This window comes from Macrobrachium nipponense, chromosome 26 (assembly GCF_015104395.2).
Source record: "Macrobrachium nipponense isolate FS-2020 chromosome 26, ASM1510439v2, whole genome shotgun sequence".
NCBI lineage: Eukaryota > Metazoa > Arthropoda > Malacostraca > Decapoda > Palaemonidae > Macrobrachium > Macrobrachium nipponense.
Window position 1 is genome coordinate 41,258,168 of NC_087215.1, and position 22,500 is coordinate 41,280,667.

Sequence of the window (22,500 nt, forward strand, 5' to 3'; positions counted from 1 at the left end):
ATTAACAATGGTGGCTCTCTTGTGAATAGTTGAATAACATGGTGACAATAATTAGTAAGAAAGAATACCAAAATATAGTAGGTACCAAGCATAGCGCATCTTAGCTTGTTGTCCTGATTATCCGATTTAATGTATTATATTGGAATAATGAATCAAAGGGTATTTATCAAAACTAGAGATGAAAGCAGATCACTAAAATTCGGAGTTAAACTCAGCCTTGTGTAAACTCAGCCTTGTGTATTTGCATAGGTATTATTTCTATGCTCTTATGTAACACATAGGAGATTGATTAACTGACCAAGCTCACTGATGTAATAGATATCACATCTTCAGTGGGCATAAACCAATCAAAATGAAACAAAGATTGGTGTCAGTGAACTTGCTAGTTGTGACACCAAACAATGTTGCCTGTTATACAAGAACAATTGTTAGGAAAGGGTCTAGATTTTTTCTTGTCTCTGGGCCAAATTCTAGTTATAGTAATTTGTATAATGTTAGCCAGTCCACAATATGAAGCACTCCATTGCAAATATTGTTTCTCCTGTGTGGAACTACGTACTTTTATTAGGGTGCTTCCACCCAATAGTAAAAACATTGCAAAAACAAGTCACAACAAGAATCACTCACTCAGCACAAACAGGTTGAGTACAAATCAGTGACTTATTGGTAGTCCAAACCAATTATTTTTTCCACTTCCAGTTGCTGACTGGTTCTCAATCTGTTTGTGATATTTATATTTAATTATATTTTTACTGTAGTGTGGGTACACTCTTATTATTTTCTTTGACTAAAGCACTTGAACTTACTTTTATGGTTCAGAGCAGCGGTGATAAGGGCGTGATGAGCTCTCATTGTACTTGGAGTTTGAATAGAGGCTTCAGAAACCCCCATATACTCGTAGCAATAGTCCAGGTTTTCTACGCTAATTGAAACTTGAACCTTTGCCCTCCGCCCTTCTCCATTTATAAGATGACTCAAATGTTGAAGCCAAGCATATGACCATCTTTCATGCAAATAAAAACAAAAAATTTTATGGTTGGGTGTTTTAGGGTATTAGATTTAAACATATGTCCAATCAATAGAAATCATATTCTCAAGGAATGTTATCTATGCAGAATACTTGCTTACTTTACATTTCTGCATTAATTTTCTTTGGAGGTTTCGAGGATGAGGTGTATTATAGTGAAAAGGACATGAGATGATATGAAGCAAGAGTTAAGAAGAGGCCATTAGTAAAAGGTTTTTATTGTGAGAAAGGAAAGAGACTGTGGATGTAGAGAGCACATAATTCCAGGTAGGAGAAGGAGAATCAGTTGACAGACCCACTAGAAAAGTGGTCTAAGGTAGAATGAAGAATTTAAAGGATGATAATATATTTTATCGTACAGCTTAAAATTTGTTACAACTAAGTTACTTTTTTTTACTCAAGCATTTAGTTTTGTTGACAGGTATATTAAATTTTCTGATCTCTATATTCCATGAAGAATAAGTGATATTTCCTACCTATTATCTGGCTTGTCTGCAATGATAATTTTTGTGGCTTCCCGGAGGGACAGGATCGTTATAATCAAATACGTGAGTCGAGATTCATGCTGAACGCTGACTTTCATGTTGATGAGTTCTTGTAGTATATTCAGGTCATCTTCTATTTTGGTTAATACACTGTGCAAATTTGGTTTAACCTTTGCATCGTAGGCATTATCCAAGATATCAATAATTTGTGTACTCCACTGGATTCTTCGACAGATGTCCAGCACCTGATTCGTTACCCAAAAATGAATAATTAATTGATTTATAATATAGAGAAGCTTGAAAATTTTTCACCCAAAGCTTGATGTAAAGTATTTATATATTGAAAACGCAATTCTTTCTCTCTCAATTTATAGTAGTTTAGTTTCAGATTGTTTTAAGTAGGTATCTGCCTTAAGCAATCCAAACCTGTAATGGTATATGAAGATTATCCATAGGGAGATGTTCTTTTGCATGTTTAATTATAAGTCGTTTCAGAGTTGCCCTCATTCCACTCTCAACGCGGCCTATCCAGTCCTCAACACCATGATGTGCAACAACAGACTAAAGAGAGAAGTTTGCGAATATTAGTCATAACAATTCAATGGTAAATTATTGCTCACTTATTATAGAAAGAATCCATGTATGAATTATTATTTTAACCTCACGATGATGATAATATAAAGTAGCTTAATTCATTTTTTTGATAGAAAGTGGTACCTAATTGAAGGTTACATACTCTGACCGATGCCTTATGAACAACACAAAGATAAAACACTTGAAGTTCAAATGCAGAGGTTCACAGTAATATACTTTACTTTTAAAGAATAAAATATGTAAAACGGCAAAATGATAAGGGCAGATGAAAATAAATATATTAGAATTCATATTTACCTTTGCTAACTTAAGTTTTTCTTGTTGGGGAGATACGAGAGCCACTATCTGTCCATCTTGACCTCGGATTAGTCGTCCTATCCCAGTGAAAAGCCTTGACAGGTATTTATTACAGATGTTAGCTTCCTATAAGTGATGTAGAGAAAGAATTTTATGCTCTAGATTTAGAGACTGGTGGAGATTACATTCGGCTTAGTAATTAAATAATTGTAGAAATTTTCTTAACATCAAGACATTTACGTAAGATATGTAAAGAAAAAAAAAACAACTTTTTTTTTCCAGAGAAAGAGAAACATTACAAATATGCATAGGTAATGGGATTAATACTATGAGGATTTTTACAGAATTCTCTAAATAGTCTTTAGAATACTGGAAATAACCTTGCGTACTCTCAAGCATGGCCCGCCTTTATATTGCTTTGTTTAAATAATGCTGAAGTGTCAAAAAAAAGGTTCATGGTTTTTCCTGCCATATTCTACATTAATTAATCTACGTAAGAGGTAGTGCCGTCAGTGCACCTAGTGTGGTACACTGTAGGCTTTACCTAAGTTTAACTGCAGCATCCTTTTGGCCCCTAGCTGTAACCCTTTTCATTTCTTTGTCTGGACCTTCGTTCATATTCTGCTTCTTCCATTTGACTTTCCACCCTCTCCTAACAACTAGTTTCATAGTGCAACTGCGAGGTTTTCCTTTTGTTACACCTATTTACTGTCAGTTTCCACTTCAGCGCTTAATGACCTCAGAGGTCCCAGCACTTGGCCTTTGACCTAAATTTTGTATTTTATTAATTCATTTATTATTCCCAGAACCAAAACCCTGTGTCAATGTTATGGCCTTAAATATAACCGGTGATTATGACCAAATTTTTTAAATATAATTATAATTGTAACTGACTAGATATACGAAAATTATCGAAAATATAACTTGCACTTCAATTTAACCTGAACACGTGAGCTTGTCATAAGGACAATTTTGTCATGGGCACCTCCCCTGGTTCCACCGTTCCACCATAGCCTTTTGGTGGAGAAGCATATTGAAGGGGGTAGTTTTTGATAGAAATTACTTATGCTACTTGTAGCCTCTTGGCACTGGTGTGAATACACAAGGGTTTACCCATAGGCGACAAAGAAAGGTTAGAAATGGACAGCTCTTAATGGAGCCAATAGAGCTCTTTGCACAGACCACCAGGACACCACTGTTGTTTACAACCAATGGCCCTGCTGGTCCTGCAGGAGTTCAAGGTTTAGGGTGGTCACAGACTGTGCAGGTGATGCAGTGGTAGTGTGACAGACTTGGAGAGTTGAACATGTTCTCTACCCATTGCTTGATGAATGACCTTGTCAACTCATATATGTACCTCCTTCAAATCATAACTTTGCCAGTTGTCCACACAGTTTATGTGCACACTCGTTGAATGTATTGACAGCACCTTTAGAGTGATGGTAAAATTTAACCATCCCAGCTTTGCTATTGGGCTTTTATGAATATATTTGTGGACTCTGGTGTCATCACAGGGACCAGATAGCTACTTTTCTAGTGATGGGATCATTTAATGTATATTGTGTATACTCAAGACTCTGATATAATGTCTGTATCATGACCTGTTTGAGAGAGATTTGATTACATAACCGCACATCTTAATTGTTATGGATTTGCAATTGTTTCCCCATGTAGGACCATTCTGTTATCCGGAAAATTGTTAAAGGAAGTTCATGGCCTTCCAATTCGCTTCATGATTATATGGAACCATATTGATAGTAATAACAAATAACAAAGATAGAAGCCAAGATGGAGTGGTGCGAGATCTTTCGACTCAATATCCTTTACTTAGCAGACTGACATACATAAGAAAATGAGTGCACGAGGAAGGATAGTATAAATGAAAGATTGGGATTTTTAGGGAAATAAGTACCAAGAATCCAACACACCTGGAGAATTTGTGATCTTCCCAAAAACAGGAGTCAATTAAAGAGGTTTACAAAAAGATTTAAGTCCAACTGCTCATAACCTGGAAAAGACAATTAAAGGATTATTCATGGCGGCAACTGACCACACAGATTTTTGGTAAACAATAAAAACCTTTTTTTGCGAGGTAAACTTATTCACAAAAAATATGTTAAACATACATATACGTACAAAGAAAATATCTATAAGGCAGCTAATTTGTATTTAAGTCTGTGATTGTATCTTTAAGGTCCTTCTTATACATGTTGCATATACAAAGGCCCAAATAAAACAGGCCAGAACTAACATTCAAATGGAAATATGTTGTATAATGGCAGATTCTAAAAGGTTTCATGAAAAGACATCTTTTGAGCTCGCAATTACTGACCTGCTGATCCAATTTATCTGGTGGAAATTTTCACTTGAATGAATGTTGCATTGGATGATTGCCCAGTTTTTACAAAATATATATGCTGTTTAATTCTTACTTCTAAACCCTTGTTAGATTGGTCAATATAAAAGGAGGGGCAGTCTAAACATGGAATTTTTTTTATATTATGCTGCTGCTTTTCCTGGGGTAATTCTTTATTAGCATTCCTTTTAGTGTGTTATTACAGGAAAAATGACGTTGACCATAAAATATTTTAACAATGATTTTATGGTTTCAAAACTGCTAAAGTAAGCACACTGAAAAAGTTCTCCCCCTGACCCCAACTCCTTGACGAGGTGGGGGGCTTAGGGATCCACTGCAGAGTGAGTATGCCCCTTTATGCCTATGCTCTCTGCAGTGGATCCAGCTGAACATTGGGACTTTTAACTCCTTTACTCCTCCTCCTTTAAATTTTCCCCTCTCCCTCCTTTTTCTTTCGTTGATGACCTTGGCATAGTTTTGGACTAATTGAATTGACTGCTCTTTTAACTTGATGGAGGGTGGAGTTGGACAGCATGCCACTCCACCTGTAAAACTAGAGTACCTGACGTGGTTGAGCGAGGGGAAATTTTTATGTCAAGCCATGCCCACAATGCTGGGTCCGATCTCATGGGACTGATGACCCTTAAGGCATTGTGGGTATGGCGTATATCCAGGTAAGTGTCCCAGGGCAGTTACCACTGTGTAACAGTATTGTTCCTCCTCCAGTTGGGCCTCCCTGGTGAGAGGGACCTCATCCTTGACGAAATTAAAAATTTTATTATATGGAAAATTTAAAAAATATCCCTACAACTTCTGGCACGGAAGCTCAATACCAAGTTGGTATTAAAACATTAATACCATATATTAAACCCAGGAAACTCAGTACCGTCATGACCCAACCTTGACTCTCTCTTTGGGAGTTGAAGTTGGTCAAGGTTTCTAACCATGGAAGCTGAACAAAATATTACAGCCTTGAAATTAGAAAATTTTCTACTAAACAGACATCCAACGGCAGAAATGTCGTTCAGAAAAATAAAAGAGAAGACTTGGCTTATAGAAGCCACAACAAAAAGTCAGTCTGAAGATTATTTGTCTTTAAAAACAATAGGTAACATAATTGTCAAAGTAGAAAAACATGATAACATGAACAGCATCCAGGGTACCATTGTACTTCCTGACAATAACGACGAGCCAATAAATAAGAAAATGCTGTTATACTCTCTCAAAAAGAGATACCCCAAGGTTGAGGATTGCGAGGTATATGATATTACAAGTAAAAGAGGCAGTAAACAACTAGTAAAAATAGCAAAAATAAAATTTGAGGGTTCACAACTACCTCAAAAAATAAAACTTTTAGGCCAAAATAGAGAGTTAAGACCCTACATTCCAAAGCCACTGCTGTGTAAAAATTTCAGCAAGTATGGACACAAAGAGAAATTGCAGGAATGAACCGGTATGCGCTTACTGTGGATCTATAGAACACACCACCAAATGGAAGTGCGGTGAACCTAAGTGTGTAAACTGTGATCAGAATCATCATGCAAGATCCAAAGAATGCATGCATTACATATACAACACTGAATTAAAAATGTTAAAAGAAAGAACAGGCATGTCTATAACAGAGGCTAAATTAGAATTGAAAGTAAGAGGTATTCAAGATCCTGCTAAGAAACGTACATATTTTTCTATAACTGGAACCAGTAATGAAACAAAAAAACTTACAGATAGAAGTAACAAGATGCAGTGAAGTAGGTCTCAAGAGAAGTCAGTAATATGCAGGAAAAAACTAAGATTGTAAAGAATCGGGAAACAGGTGCAAATGAATTGGATAATATTCTATCAAATTCATTTGAAGTGTTAATGCATATAGAAGCACAAAAAGATACTACCACAGAGGTGGAAGGAGGAAGTTGCGATGTACTGAAAATTAAAGAAAAAAAAAGACCTTTAGAGAGAACACCACCTAAAACAAAGAAACCAACTATAATTAGAAAAACATCGGTCAAACCAAAAACCAAAGATATGAAGAAAGAACAAAAACAAAATGAGAACATACCTTTATCACCTAAAATAATAATAAAACTTATGGATGCAGAGATCCAAAACACCAAAGAAGTGGAGGAGAACCATACCATGGATGATGGTGACTATGTCAAGGGTGATGAGATTACTCCATCACCAATAATCGGTACAACAAGAACAAATAAAGCAGTAGATGTATATGACAACACATGTGGCTGCAATGATTGCTTCATTGCATTGTGCAATGATAAAAAAAATATAACAAAAGATTGCTTAACAAATATTATAAGAAATGTTATGAAATAAGAAAGAAAGAGGCCACCGATTTGAACACCCATGAAAAAGGATGTATGTGTATTGAATTGAGCACTTTAAATATTATAAAGATAAACAACTGAATGTGGTAAATAAAATTTTAGAAAAAATTCAAGTTGATAATAATACAAAAAAAGAAAACAAAACACTACCAATATTACATAATGTTTTCAATAGTTATATTATACACTGGAACGTAAATGGTCTACAGACCAGATTACACCTGGGAGACGTATGAAGGTAAATATACCTTAATATCATCATCACAAGAAGAAGGAAATTTAGGTACAGCCATATATGTACATTACAAAGTATGTTATGACAAAGTACCTATAACATTGCTGACCTCCAAATATGAGGTATTAAAATTCGAATTAAAAACGATAATTATATCATTTATAATTTATACAACCAACCAAATAAAAATTACGATATTGAAAAGCTTGGAGAATTAATTAAAAATGCCAAAGAACCTATATTAAATATAGGGGATTTTAATGCTCACAACCCAATATGGGATTGGAACTGTTCAAACTCAAATAGAGCAGGAAGTAAAGTAGAAGAACTTATAGATTCAAATGACATGTGTTGTATAAATGATGATGAAGGTAGCACATATTATTCAAAAACACATAGAACATTTTCCTCCGTAGACTTAACTCTAATGTTCAACAAGTGTAGTTGACAGATTAGATTGGAACACAATTGATGACTTGTACACCAGTGATCATTTCCCAATATTAATTTCCTTTTTACAAAATAATCCAGCAAAACATGTTCCTCACTATAACATTTATAAAGCAGATTGGGAGCAATATGAAATGCATACTAGAAGTATACCACATTTGAATATCTGAAAGATCATAATGAAACTAATAAGTTTCTTGTTAATTTCATCAAAAATGCTGCTGATAAAACAATACCAAACTCAAAACCCCATCCAACAGAACACAAAGTTCAGTGGTGGTCCGAAAAGCTAACAGGATTAATAAATATAAAACACTCAATAGGGAGACGATTGGATAATTTGAATAGAAAGTTCAGTAAAATAAATAAAACACTACCAATATTAGAAGGAACTTTACAAAAAATGACTATATTGTTACTAGAAATTGAGGCATTAAAGCCTATATACAACAAAATATCTGCAAAATTTCGAAAGGAAGTAATTCAAGGAAGAATAATTTCATGGAGGAAATACGTATCAGATATCTCTAATAATACTCCCATACAAAAAATATGGGAAAAATTCAGGAAAATAAATGGTACCCATGTGAAACCACCCAGAAATGCCATATTAAAAGACGGAAAAAGAATACTCAATCCAATAGAAATAAGTAATATAATAGGAGAAAACATAGCTAATGTAAGTAGTGATAGAAATTTAGATGACCACTTCCACACAAAGAAAAATACTATAGAACTAATAACAACAAATTTCGAAACAATAGAAGACATATATTATAATAGAAAATTTAATATGGAAGAGTTGGAATATGCTCTCACTAACAGCAATAAATCTGCTCCTGGAGGTGACAATATTTGTTTTGAGATGACCTGCCACTTATCACCTCTGATGAAGACATATTTGTTACAATTTTATAATCATTTATGGCTTAGAAATTTATTTCCTGATTAATGGCGTAAAGCAACAATAATTCCTATCCCCAAACCTGGAAAAGATCCAAGTGATGCAAATAGCTACAGACCAATTTCTTTAACAAGTTGCTTATGCAAATTACTAGAAAAAATGGTAAATGCTCGATTAACAAGGCACATTCGAGAAAATAAAATCTTGACTCCCACTTAATTCAGGTCACAGTGCAACAGATCTACATTAGATTCTCTCTCTAACCTCGAAGACCATATGCGAAGAGGCTTTGAGCGAAAGCAAATAACTGTAGCAGTCTTTTTTGACACCAAAAAGGCTTATAGTACTACCTGGAGGTACTCTATATTAAATACTTTACAAAATAACAACATCCATGGACATTTACCTAGGTTCATCCAAAACTTTTCAATAAATCGCAGTTTTCAAGTGAGAATTGATGATGTATTGTCCAGAAGATTTCCACTTGAAAATGGTGTTCAACAGGGAAGTGTCCTTAGTGGCACACTGTTTACCCTAGCAATTAATGATATAAATAAAAATCTACCTACTGGAATTAAAAGCAACCTATACGTGGAGGATTTTGCCATATGTTATTCAGCCTCTCGTATTAAACATGCAGAACGCATCACTAATAAAAGTATAATAAATAAAAATGAATGGACTTCATCTATAGGATTTAAGTTATACATACGTAAGACTCAAGCAGTAGTGTTTTATAAAGATAAAAGGTGGATGAATGGTGACGTAATAGATTTAAAAATCAGAAATCATAGTATACCGACTAGATAAACTGCAAAATTTTTAGGTTTAGTGTTTGATACTCACTTAAACTGGAAACCCCTCATAACATACTTGAAATCAAAATGTAAAAAAGCATTAAATCTAATTAGAAAATTATCAAACACTACTTGGGGAGCCGATAGACAAACCCTTACATTACTGTATAAAGCAACAGTCCTGTCTATAATTGATTACGGTAGTGAAGTATATGGCTCGGCGTCAGACGCAGCACTGAAAAAGTTGGACCCAGTTCATAATGAGGGCCTTAGAATACGTTCAGGAGCCTTTAAATCATCACCGACCTCTCCATAGAGAGCTTGTAATAATGAAGAGTGCTCTGAGAATTAGGACAAGCAATTCTCCAACAAAAAAATTATTTGAACTCAGATATATTTATAAACAATCATCCACCCCCTTTTCCAATTAGAGCTAGAAGACTGTTTGAGTCACTAAATGTGAATATACAAATTCCTCCAGCAGTAAAATTACCTCCGCCTTGGACAATGAATAAAATGAAAACTTGCACACAATTAAAATATATATCAAAAAAATACTTCTATACGCCATCACACCATAGACAACATACAATGGAACATATGAACCGAAAAGGTCCACATTATGCAATATACACAGATGGATCTAAATCGGAACATGGAGTGGGATATGCTGCAGTGTCCCAGGACAAATCATATCAATTCTCTCTTCCTAATACAGCTTCTATATTCACAGCAGAACTTTGCACAATAGCCTCGGCCATAAAAATAATTAAAGAAACATCACTCAATAATTTTGTGATTTTTAGTGACTCAAGAAGTGCCATAGAAGCCATCAGATTCTCACCTATATAATTCTCTAGATTTAAGTGATAAATAAAACTAACTTACTTTTTGCCCCTTTGATAGATTCTTTAGTTCTGATGTATGTACTCTTTTTACTAAGGTCCCTCTGGATCTATTATAGAGTATCTTAGTGACGAATTAACCCAGCTTGAATTACCTCTACATGCAAACCGTATTAGTTCACCTACTAGGTTGTGCATTTGTGATAGTAAGTTTATATTCAATGCTGAATTTTATCAACAAATATTTGGTATGGCAGTGGGCAACCCTTTATCACTGCTCCTCTCAAACTTTTATATAGAATTTTAGCTGTTTTGCCTGCTGCTTTTGATGTAAATTATTTACTCAATAATTTAAATAACCAGGTACCATAAATTAAGTTGACTTTAGAATTGGAAAAAGACAATTGCCTCCCTTTCTTAGATGTTTTTAATACATAGAGAGCCATTTCAATGTAAATTCATCATAGGAAACCAACCAACAACTTAGGTCCATTTTTATTCAGGCCACCATCTTCATATCAAATATCAATTTTTTCTTCTATGTTTTTTTCGAGCATTACGCATTGTCAGTCCCCAATATTTAGATCAAGATTTTGAATACATAAGAAAAATAAGGACAGATCTATGTTATTCTTCACATATATTAGATAATTGCTATAATAAAGGCCACAAAGTATAGTGTAAGTAGCAAGGAGAAAGAAACTTCTATTAACATTCACAGATTGCCTTGTTATAGTGGTTTTGAAACCATAAAATGGCTCTAGGGAAAGCAACAACACGATATATAAAATACCATATTCAGACTGCCCCTTTTTTTATATCAGCCAATCAAGCAAGGATTTAGAAGTAAGAATTAAGCAGCATAAAAATTATGCCAAAACTGGACAAACATCCAATGTAATATTCATTCATTTAAGTGAAAATGGATCGGCAGTTCAGTAATTGAAAGATCAAAAGATGTTGTCACGTAATCCTTTAGAATCTGCCATTATACAACTTACTTCTAATTATAATTTTAATGCTAGCTCTGTCCTCTTTTATTTGGATCCTTGCATGAGTAACATGTTTAAGAATGGCCTTAAAGATACAATCACAGACTTGAACACAAATTAGTTGCCTTATAGATGCTTTCTTTGTATATGTATGTTTAATGTATTTTTTGTGAATAAGTTTATCTTGTGAAAAGGTTTTTATTGTTTACCAATAATTCGTATGTGGTCAGTTGCCACCCTGTATAATCCTTGAATTGTCTTGTCCCGGTTTCTGAGCAGTTGGACCTCAGTTGGACTTAATATTTTTGTAAACCTCTTAAATTGTACCCCTGTTTTTGGGAAGGTTACTAATTCTCCAGGTGTGTTGGATTCTAGGTAATTATTTCCTTTATAGTCCCTCTATCTGTCATGTATACAACCCTTCCTCGTACAGTCATTTTCTTATGTATGTCAGTCTGCTAAGTAAAGGACATTGAGTCGAAAGATATCGTAGCACTCCATCGTTTCACTTACCTCCATGGCTTCTACCTTTTTTTATATATTCATCACATTCCAAATTTCTGTGATTCAGTTAAACACACACACACACACACACACATATACATATATATATATTATATATATATATATATATATATATATATACATATATATATATATATATATATATATATATATATATATATATATATATATATATATATATATATATATATATATATATATATATATATATATATATATATATATGTATATTATAAGTCATATCACATTTCCGTGATTCATATACATATATCGAGCTACAATGTCCTTTAATATCTAATTCGCTCTACCTCGGAATTAATATATTTTCATATATGCTTAACCGAAGGGGAATTTTTTTCTCGATAATAGATTTGCCTGGACCAGGGCGCGAACCTATGGATCCTTTCAAACCCAGGAACGTCAGTGAAGCTTTTCCTACTACACCACCACCCCGCGGAGGAGGTTAAAAGTTCATGTCGCCTCTCACCCTCATATACCTTTCGCGCGCAAGTAATTAGTTGGTTTGGAGACAACATCAACCCACCTCGACTCTGGTAGTGTTTGTAGTGCTTTTGACAGCACGTAGCCAATCTATAAGTCATATCACATTTCCGTGATTCATATACATATATCGAGCTACAATGTCCTTTAATATCTAATTCGCTCTACCTCGGAATTAATATATTTTCATATATGCTTAACCGAAGGGGAATTTTTTCTCGATAATAGATTTGCCTGGACCAGGGCGCGAACCTATGGATCCTTTCAAACCAGGAACGTCAGTGAAGCTTTTCCTACTACACCACCGCGAGAGGTTAAAGTTCATGTCGCCTTCTCACCCTCATATACCTTTCTGCGCGCAAGTAATTAGTTGGTTTGGAGACAACATCAACCCACCTCGACTCCGGTAGTGTTTGTAGTGCTTTTGACAGCACGTAGCCAATCTATAAGTCATATCACATTTCCGTGATTCATATACATATATCGAGCTACAATGTCCTTTAATATCTAATTCGCTCTACCTCGGAATTTAATTAAAGATATTTTCATATATGCTTAACCGAAGGGAAATTTTTTAATTTTTTTCTCGATAATAGATTTGCCTGGACCAGGGCGCGAACCTATGGATCCTTTCAAAACCCAGGAATGTCAGTGAAGCTTTTCCTACTACACCACCGCGAGAGTTAAAAGTTCATGTCGCCTCTCACCCTCTATTACCTTTCGCGCGCAAGTAATTAGTTGGTTTGGAGACAACATCAACCCACCTCGACTCCGGGTAGTGTTTGTAGTGCCTTTTGGACAGCACGTAGCCAATCTATTAGTCATATCACATTTCCGTGATTCATATACATATATCGAGCTACAATGTCCTTTAATATCTAATTCGCTCTACCTCGGAATTAATATATTTTCATATATGCTTAACCGAAGGGGAATTTTTTCTCGATAATAGATTTGCCTGGACCAGGGCGCGAACCTATGGATCCTTTCAAACCCAGGAACGTCAGTGAAGCTTTTCCTACTACACCACCGCGAGAGGTTAAAAGTTCATGTCGCCTCTCACCCTCATATACCTTTCGCGCGCAAGTAATTAGTTGGTTTGGAGACAACATCAACCCACCTCGACTCCGGTAGTGTTTGTAGTGCTTTTGACAGCACGTAGCCAATCTATAAGTCATATCACATTTCCGTGATTCATATACATATATCGAGCTACAATGTCCTTTAATATCTAATTCGCTCTACCTCGGAATTAATATATTTTCATATATGCTTAACCGAAGGGGAATTTTTTCTCGATAATAGATTTGCCTGGACCAGGGCGCGAACCTATGGATCCTTTCAAACCCAGGAACGTCAGGCAAATCTATTATCGAGAAAAAAATTCCCCTTCGGTTAAGCATATATGAAAATATATTAATTCCGAGGTAGAGCGAATTAGATATTAAAGGACATTGTAGCTCGATATATGTATATGAATCACGGAAATGTGATATGACTTATAGATTGGCTACGTGCTGTCAAAAGCACTACAAACACTACCGGAGTCGAGGTGGGTTGATGTTGTCTCCAAACCAACTAATTACCTGCGTGCGAAAGGTATATGAGGGTGAGAGGCGACATGAACTTTTAACCTCTCGCGGTGGTGTAGTAGGAAAAAAGCTTCACTGACGTTCCTGGGTTTGAAAGGATCCATAGGTTTCGCGCCTGGTCCAGGCAAATCTATTATCGAGAAAAAAATTCCCCTTCGGTTAAGCATATATGAAAATATATTAATTCGAGTAGAGCGAATTAGATATTAAGGACATTGTAGCTCGATATATGTATATGAATCACGGAAATGTGATATGACTTATAGATTGGCTACGTGCTGTCAAAAGCACTACAAACACTACCGGAGTCGAGGTGGGTTGATGTTGTCTCCAAACCAACTAATTACCTGAGCGCGAAAGGTATGTGAGGGTGAGAGGCGACATGAACTTTTAACCTCTCGCGGTGGTGTAGTAGGAAAGCTTCACTGACGTTCCTGGGTTTGAAAGATCCATAGGTTCGCGCCCTGGTCCAGGCAAATCTATTATCGAGAAAAAATTCCCCTTCGGTTAAGCATATATGAAAATATATTAATTCCGAGGTAGAGCGATTTAGATATTAAAGGACATTGTAGCTCGATATATATATGAATCACGAAAGTGATATACTTATAGATTGCTACGTGCTGTCAAAAAGCACTACAAACACTACCGGAGTCGAGGGTGGGTTGATGTTGTCTCCAAACCAACTAATTACTTGCGCGCGAAAGGTATGTGAGGGTGAGAGGCGACATGAACTTTTAACCTCTCGCGGTGGTGTAGTAGGAAAGCTTCATGACGTTCCTGGGTTTGAAAGGAGGCCATAGGTTCGCGCCCTGGTCCAGGCAAATCTATTATCGAGAAAAAAATTTCCCCTTCGGTTAAGCATATATGAAAATATATTAATTTCCGAGGTAGAGCGAATTAGATATAAACGGACATTGTAGCTCGATATATGTATATGAATCACGGAAATGTGATATGACTTATAGATTGGCTACGTGCTGTCAAGCACTACAAACACTACCGGAGTCGAGGTGGGTTTGATGTTGTCTCCAAACCAACTAATTACTTGCGCGCGAAAGGTATATGAGGGTGAGAGGCGACATGAACTTTTTAACCTCTCGCGGTGGTGTAGTAGGAAAAGCTTCACTGACGTTCCTGGGTTTGAAAGGATCCATAGGTTCGCGCCCTGGTCCAGGCAAATCTATTATCGAGAAAAAATTCCCCTTCGGTTAAGCATATATGAAAATATATTAATTCCGAGGTAGAGCGAATTAGATATTAAAGGACATTGTAGCTCGATATATGTATATTATATATATATATATATATATAATATATATATATATATATATATATATATATATATAAATATATATATATATATATATATTATATATATATATATATATATATATATATATATGTATATAAGGAAAGAATTTAACGACTGAAAATAGAAGAAGGCTCAAAGTGACCAAGCTTAGTCTGGATGCTCGGAACTAGCCTATGTAGTATGGTTAGACCTGTCAGGGTTGGGCACTACTCACTACCCCACTACCAACAATCAAGGTGTCGGGCCATTGGTGGGGGCATAAAAAGATTAAGATAGTTTGAAACCCATGATATGATGCAAGTCAGTTCACGAAAGAAACAATCATCAGAATTCTATAAACATAAAAACCACTAAAGAAGATTATTTCCACGTCATTCATTACACATGAGTTTCATGCATTTTATTAGTATTTTCCTATTGCAGTCAGTGCAGACCTAGGATATGAAATACAAGCATGAGTACAGTGTACAGTGCAAGAAAATGAAATGGGTCAGGTATATATAATATATATATATATATATATATATATATATATATATATATATATATATATTACTATATATATAGATATATATATATATAATATATATATATATATATATATAATATATATCGATTAGATAGATATATATCTATATATATATATTATATATATATTATATCTATATATATCTATCTATCATCTATCTATCTATCTATCTATCTATCTATCTATATATATATATATATATATATATATATATAGATATATATATATATATATTATATATATATATACTATATATATATATATATATATATATATATATATATAAAATAATATACACACATACATACATATTGTACACAAAAAATTTGTCTCTATTGATGCATCCCCTGGCCCATTTCTTAGGTGTGTTTTAAATCTTTGATCGGTGTGCAACGAATAGTCCTATCTTTGGTGCAGGAGAGATTCCATTTGCTTGCTTCTTTTCTTTATCGGAGTCTAGTGAATACCATTGATGGAGAGGGAGAAGGCATCAATGATACTTGCGTTTTCCCCCTTTGTACAGTATCCAAAGAGTACATTTGATTTAGAAGTATTTTATTCACATCTGCCTTATCGCCCGTTTCCTTTTAATTTTTTTTTTTATGACAGTGGAGTTTTTATTGTTGCAAAACTCATAAATACACATCATATCTGCATATTCCACATTACTGGAAACGTTAAGGTATTGTCTCCAGTTTCTTCCTCACAAAATGAATAAGGAATCTGACGCATGTAACCCGAACATGCTCTTGGTGGGGAAGCAGTCCGTTCAGAGTAACAAGTGAAGTGATCGCTCCACCGCCCTCTCCATAGCCGTACGTACTCTGACATCCCGTGCACGCCATCATATTTGGCCATTTAATGATAACGGTTATTTAAAAAATTCACCTCGCCGACAAACGACGTCCTAAATGTATATTTTTATAGAACATTTTTCGCTCGATTTGACTTTTTCTTTCTTTTCCCCAAATAACTGCATATATATATATATATATATATATATATATATATATATATATATATATATATATATATATATATATATATATATATACACGGTGTTTAATTTTTGCTGATGCTGAAGGATTTGGCTGCAACCTGTAAATTGTATTTGGAGTGATTTACTGACCATTGGGATATCAATCTTACCTCCAGAAAGCTATGGTTTATATTTCCTTTTTTTTGTTGATATCCAACTTTCCATGCACCAGTCCTTGCACCCCATGTTTCTCTCGACTCAAAGATTTTATTTTTTACGTCTGATGTTTTCCTAAAAACTTGACATTGTTTATAAGTCTGTTTAAATCTGTATGCGTGGGGTTATGGAGTTATAAATATGTTTGCTTCAGATCTTTTTGGTTTGTTATTAGAGGAGCGTTGTTCTGGTCTTCATTTGTAGGTTAGGGATATATTGGGGAAATCTTGCTGAAAGTGGCCATTATTTTTTCCCCATTTAGTGGCGTCATTAAGACGAAAACAATTGTTAGAAGACAACCTGTTTTGCCACCTGTCAATTTAATTTTAATAGAGCACATAAATTTTTATCTTCAGTACCAGTGCTTCCAGGAGTAATAATTATTTCTATAACCTTGTGTTACTTCTTACGTTGTTTTGATATACATAATTCCACTGTCCTCTGCACTAGTGCATTTTGGATGTTAATGGTTGTTTATTGAAGAGAGGCATGGAATCAGTGCCCATTGCCTCAATGTTTCTCACTTATTTTTTATTTGTTATCTTCTAACTGTATAAGTATTTTATTCAAATGCAGCGAAAAAAGTAGTGTAAATATACTACTTTTTTCGCTGCATTTCATTCTGTGGAAGTTGTGGAAGCCCGTGGCCTTCTTTGCTAGTTTTCTCATAGTGTATATATATTTTATTTGAATATATAATAGTTTGAATTACCTAACCCATAGACTAACCTGACCCTTTGTGAGAAGCTCCAGTAAATCAGTGTCTGGCAACAAGAAAAGTCTTGGGCAAGTTTGTCTTCGCATGGAGAGAAGAGGAGCAAGACATACTCGAAGCCCAGTCAGATGAGTTTTCTCTTGTAGGACCCTCTTCGAGTAGCATTCCATTTCTTAGCTGTGATAACACCAGTGAGTCGTCTGCCACTCTGAAAATATTTATTTTTTTTTGAAATAAGTATATACATAATTAGCTCAAAAACACTTGATGTGTATTTAATGTAATATTTCAGATTTGACAAGTATGTATATATATATATATATATATATATATATATATATATATATATATATATATAATATATATATATATATATATATATATATATATATATATATATCTATATATATATATATATATATATATATATATGTTTGGGCCTTTAGCCGACACCTTGTTTCTTTTGTACCTGATTAAGCTGATCGTCTCCATACTTAATCGTAGTCAGATAGAAAAGTATGCCTTGTAGGAACATCAGGCTTAATTCAGGATAATTTATATATTTATATATATATATATATATATATATATATATATATAGTATGTATATATATATATATATATATACATATATATATATATATATATATATATGTATGATATAGATATATATATATATATATATATAATATATATATATATATATATATATATATATAATTTATAATATATATATATATATATGATTTTTGTTTAGGCATGGCTGAATTCTATCATCGTTTCTGCCTTTAAAATTTATCTACAGCCGTACGTAGCTCCCTTGATAGACTTAACTAGTCCCAAAGCTAAGTTTGTTTGGACTCCAGAGTGTCAGGAATCCGTTTGAGAAGGTTTTTAAAAGCCGTTTTAACTTCAAGGGACCAGTACTTCAAGCCCCAAACTTTAACAAGAAATTTGTGATACAAGTTGATGCTTCCGAGTGTGGCATTGGAGCTGTTCTACTTTAAGAAGATGAAAATAATATCTACCATCCTGTGTGCTTCATGTCTTCAGAATTGAAAAAACATCAGAAAGTATACTCGACAATCGAGAAGGAAACTTTAGCCTTAATCACAGCATCGAAAAAGTTTGAAGTGTATGTGAACAGACCTAGGAATGAAGAAATTTTAGTGTTGTCTGATCACAATCCAGGGAATGAAAAATCATAATCAAAGACTGACCAGGTGGTCCTTGTGCTTGCAACAGTGTAACTTAAGAGTGCAGCACATTTGGTGGTGGCCAAAAACCCCCCCAAAACAATGTAGTTGCTGATTATTTATCCCGTAGTGAATCGTGGGATTCAACACCGTGATAAACAATCTTCTTGGGGGAGGTATATTATATGTTGCTACATTCAAAATGCATATATACCCTCTTTGACTGTATAAAATGCTATATATAGAATTTTGGAAAATTTTCTCAGATTCCTTAGCTATGATGTTTAAAATGTGTGTTCAGATTTCGCATAACATAATTTAAAAGTATATAACGTAGAATGTAAAGAAAATGAGAGATAGTATCTTTGTCCGTTCAAAACTAGAATTGTTTCCCTATTATGTCAACTCCATGTGATAAGAGACCCCGAAGTTTCTGCTTTGCTTTCCTAACCTGTCAACACGTTTGATTAGAGATCTCAGTTGTGCTTTGGATTTCTGTCATCATGTCTGATAGGGACTTTTACTCGAGTCTGTCTCAATCGAGTCTTGTCTTTGTTGAGCAGACTGGTTTCATACGCATCCGTCTTTGCTGAAACCACGTGCAGATTTCATAATTTTTTTGTAAAGTTGCATCATTTTCCGAAGTTTCTAGAAGCATTGTACCATCTTTCTCATTGCCCAAAATGTTTTCTGCCATCTCCACTGTCCAGTTTCTCAGTTTCTGAGAGAAATGGCTTTCATTATAGACTTGGGATTCCTGGCGTGTAGATCTCTCTCTCTCTCTCTCTCTCTCTCTCTCTCTCTCTCTCTCTCTCTCCTCTCTCTCTCTATCACACACAATTTTGTAACGTAAAGTAAATTAGTCACTCGTAACTTTTGGATTTCAGATTTGATATTTCTTAGTGATTATTTAGTATTATTTAGTGTATTTTGTGGAATCTGAACAAACATTGTAAAAGTGTGTAACGGTGCCTAGTTTTGTGAAATAGTGTGAATTGGTGAATTTTTTTTAACAAGCTGCAAAAAAAGAAAGAAATTGTTATACCAAGGCAAAGTGTGTTATATTTTTATTAGTTGCAACTAATAACTAATGGTTACAATGGTTTGAGTGAAACAATTTCAGTTTTTACACATTGCAAATTTTTGTGTTTTGTGTTTGTTTCATTTGAAGTGCATTTATCCATTTTCTTATTGAAGTGTTTATTTTTGGTGCATTTATCCATTTTCTTATTGAAGTGTGTGTTTTTATTTTATATTCTGTGTGATTGGTACTTTTTGCAATTTTGGTATTTTCCACATTTTTCTGTGTTTTCATTGACATTCACAATTGAATTAGCTTAGTTATTTTCATTACTTAATTGTTGCACATTTAATTGAATTTAACACTTGTGAATTAATTTGCATTTAAATAGAATTCTTTTCAAGTTTCATTGTTGTTTAGCACTTGTGAATTAATTTCCAAATTTTAAATATTGCCTAACCTTTTGAATTTTGATTTAATTAATTTCCCTGAATTTTGTGATAAATTATTTTTTGATTTAATTTCACTTAATTAATTCAAGAATTAATTAAACTTTACTTTGTTTTCAAGTAACAGTAATTTTCCCTGATATTGTGAATTTCACTTATAAATTTTGAGTTTAATAATAAATTTTTGTATTTTAGATTTTTATAAGTGTTTCTTTTCACTCGTATGATTATATTTATGTTAGGTAGAAACATAGAGTGGTAATTAATGTTTTCCTTCAATTTACTTGAAGTGACTTAGAACCAGGGAAGTACTTAGACTTCTGAAATCAGGGAAATAGTTAGACTTATAAAGTTGTTGATCGAGTGATGCTCTTTGGTTAATTTAATTACTTACAAGATTACCTCACACCTGTTTTGATAAACTTAGTCTGATTTTCTGCAATACTGGTAGGTTGTTAAGGGATCACTGTTGCCTTTAGAGTATTCAGTCGTTTAGTACCTGTGATGAGGGATCAGGTGTCTGGCTGTTGTGAGGTAACAATTAATGAATGGTAAGTGTAGTAACCAGATACTTGGCACTTCGGCACAATATATACACATACATACATACATACATACATACACATACATACCCCAAAAGGAAATCTTATGTAGAGCATGAGAACGATGGTTATTCAACTTACTTCCTAAATGACCAGTTTTTTGGTCTTCAGTTAAGGAAAGACGTACAGTTGCCTTTAATTTTTTTTTTATATAATTTAGATATTAGAAAAAACAGCTTATATTTTAAAACTAAAGTGTTTTACACCAATTAAAATGAGTCTAATGAATTTGTTGAACATTACCTTGTCATGACTTTAGTCCAGAAGGCAGTTGAGGCAGCGAACATAGTTGCCTGCAGGGGAAAGACCTCATGTGCAGTAACTGTGCTGAGAACGGGGTCAAGAGCCTTCCACTCTTCTTCAAACTCCTTCATCGCTGTCTGAAATGGATATTTTAATGACGAAATGATACAACAGTAAAATTAACTGTCAAAATTCAATGAAGTAGCCGCAAGATTAGATGAAGACAGAATGTACTATATAGTTACGGGTTGCTTATAAAAATGTTTTTTTTTCTGAAATGTGCTTAGACATTGATATGTAACTAAAGCGACTGCTTATTTTATTTTCTTTAGACGGGCCATTGCGAGATTTTATTGCTAAAAGCACAAAAATTAATTGGCATGCAAATTATTGTAGTTTTTAAAGTAATATGCTTGGATCTACCAGAGTTCCTTTGATAATGGTGTGAATATTTTTCCACTTGACTGTCTCCTGTTTGATATGAAGAGCATGTTGGGAATGGAGGAGGAGGTGAAGGGTGATATCTGTGCTTAAGAGCAGCGACTCCAATGCCCCTAAATCTCCCAGTTGGAACGTATCCTTCCTGACATAGTCCACAACAGGAATTGTAGAGGCCTCCCAATCTTGAACAACCTGTTTGTTGGAGAATGAAAGAGTTTTTGCTAAGTTGGAGGATGGAAGGCCTTTGAAACTGGTTAATTTCGATCTTCAAATTAATGGGAACAATTACTTTTCATTCTTAGCAAGTAGATATATCTAAGAGATATATTATTTGAGACAATCTGAAGCCCCGTGGGGTGCATTATATACATACAGCCAGTGAGGGGAAAATCTCAGGAGGAAACATAGAAAGGTGTTGCGGTACCGATGGTTGAGCAGTGAATCTTCACATTTCCTGTAATTCTCTCAAAACAGTATGTTTTATCATGCAAATGTTGGATCCCCATCGGAATCTAAGGTTAGTACAAACATTAAAAAATAAAATTACTCGCGAAATAGAAAACTGTATCTCTCCACAACAACTACATATTAGCCAGAACATCCGTAAAAAGGAGTGTAAGCAATCATAAATCTCGGTGAGCAATATTCAACAATTCTCTCAAAATCACAACCTGTTGTTGATAAACAAACAGAAAGGAAATCTTGTGTAGAGCATGAGAACGATTAGAAGACGCGTGTATAGGTATCTTCAAACTATCCCTAAACAACCAATGGCAAGATAACTGGTTCTGCCTGCTAGAAAGACAATGACTTCTCAGTAAGACAAATTCATTAGGCGACATTATCCGTGGTGAG

The 22,500-nt window shown here is 34.3% G+C and overlaps 2 protein-coding genes across 2 annotated transcripts in view; one reads left to right on the forward strand and one right to left on the reverse strand.

Annotated features, from left to right (window-relative positions):
• The window catches only part of LOC135199646 (dynein axonemal heavy chain 6-like), a 125,733-nt gene that overhangs the window by 38,610 nt on the left and 64,623 nt on the right, over positions 1-22,500 (forward strand).
• LOC135199908 (dynein axonemal heavy chain 6-like) overlaps positions 1-22,500 on the reverse strand; it is a 60,730-nt gene that overhangs the window by 1,143 nt on the left and 37,087 nt on the right. Inside the window, 8 exon segments of the mRNA XM_064228028.1 lie at positions 807-1,003; positions 1,504-1,757; positions 1,939-2,073; positions 2,404-2,529; positions 17,708-17,842; positions 17,844-17,901; positions 21,205-21,341; positions 21,628-21,837. Coding sequence (XP_064084098.1) covers positions 807-1,003; positions 1,504-1,757; positions 1,939-2,073; positions 2,404-2,529; positions 17,708-17,842; positions 17,844-17,901; positions 21,205-21,341; positions 21,628-21,837 — 1,252 coding nt within the window.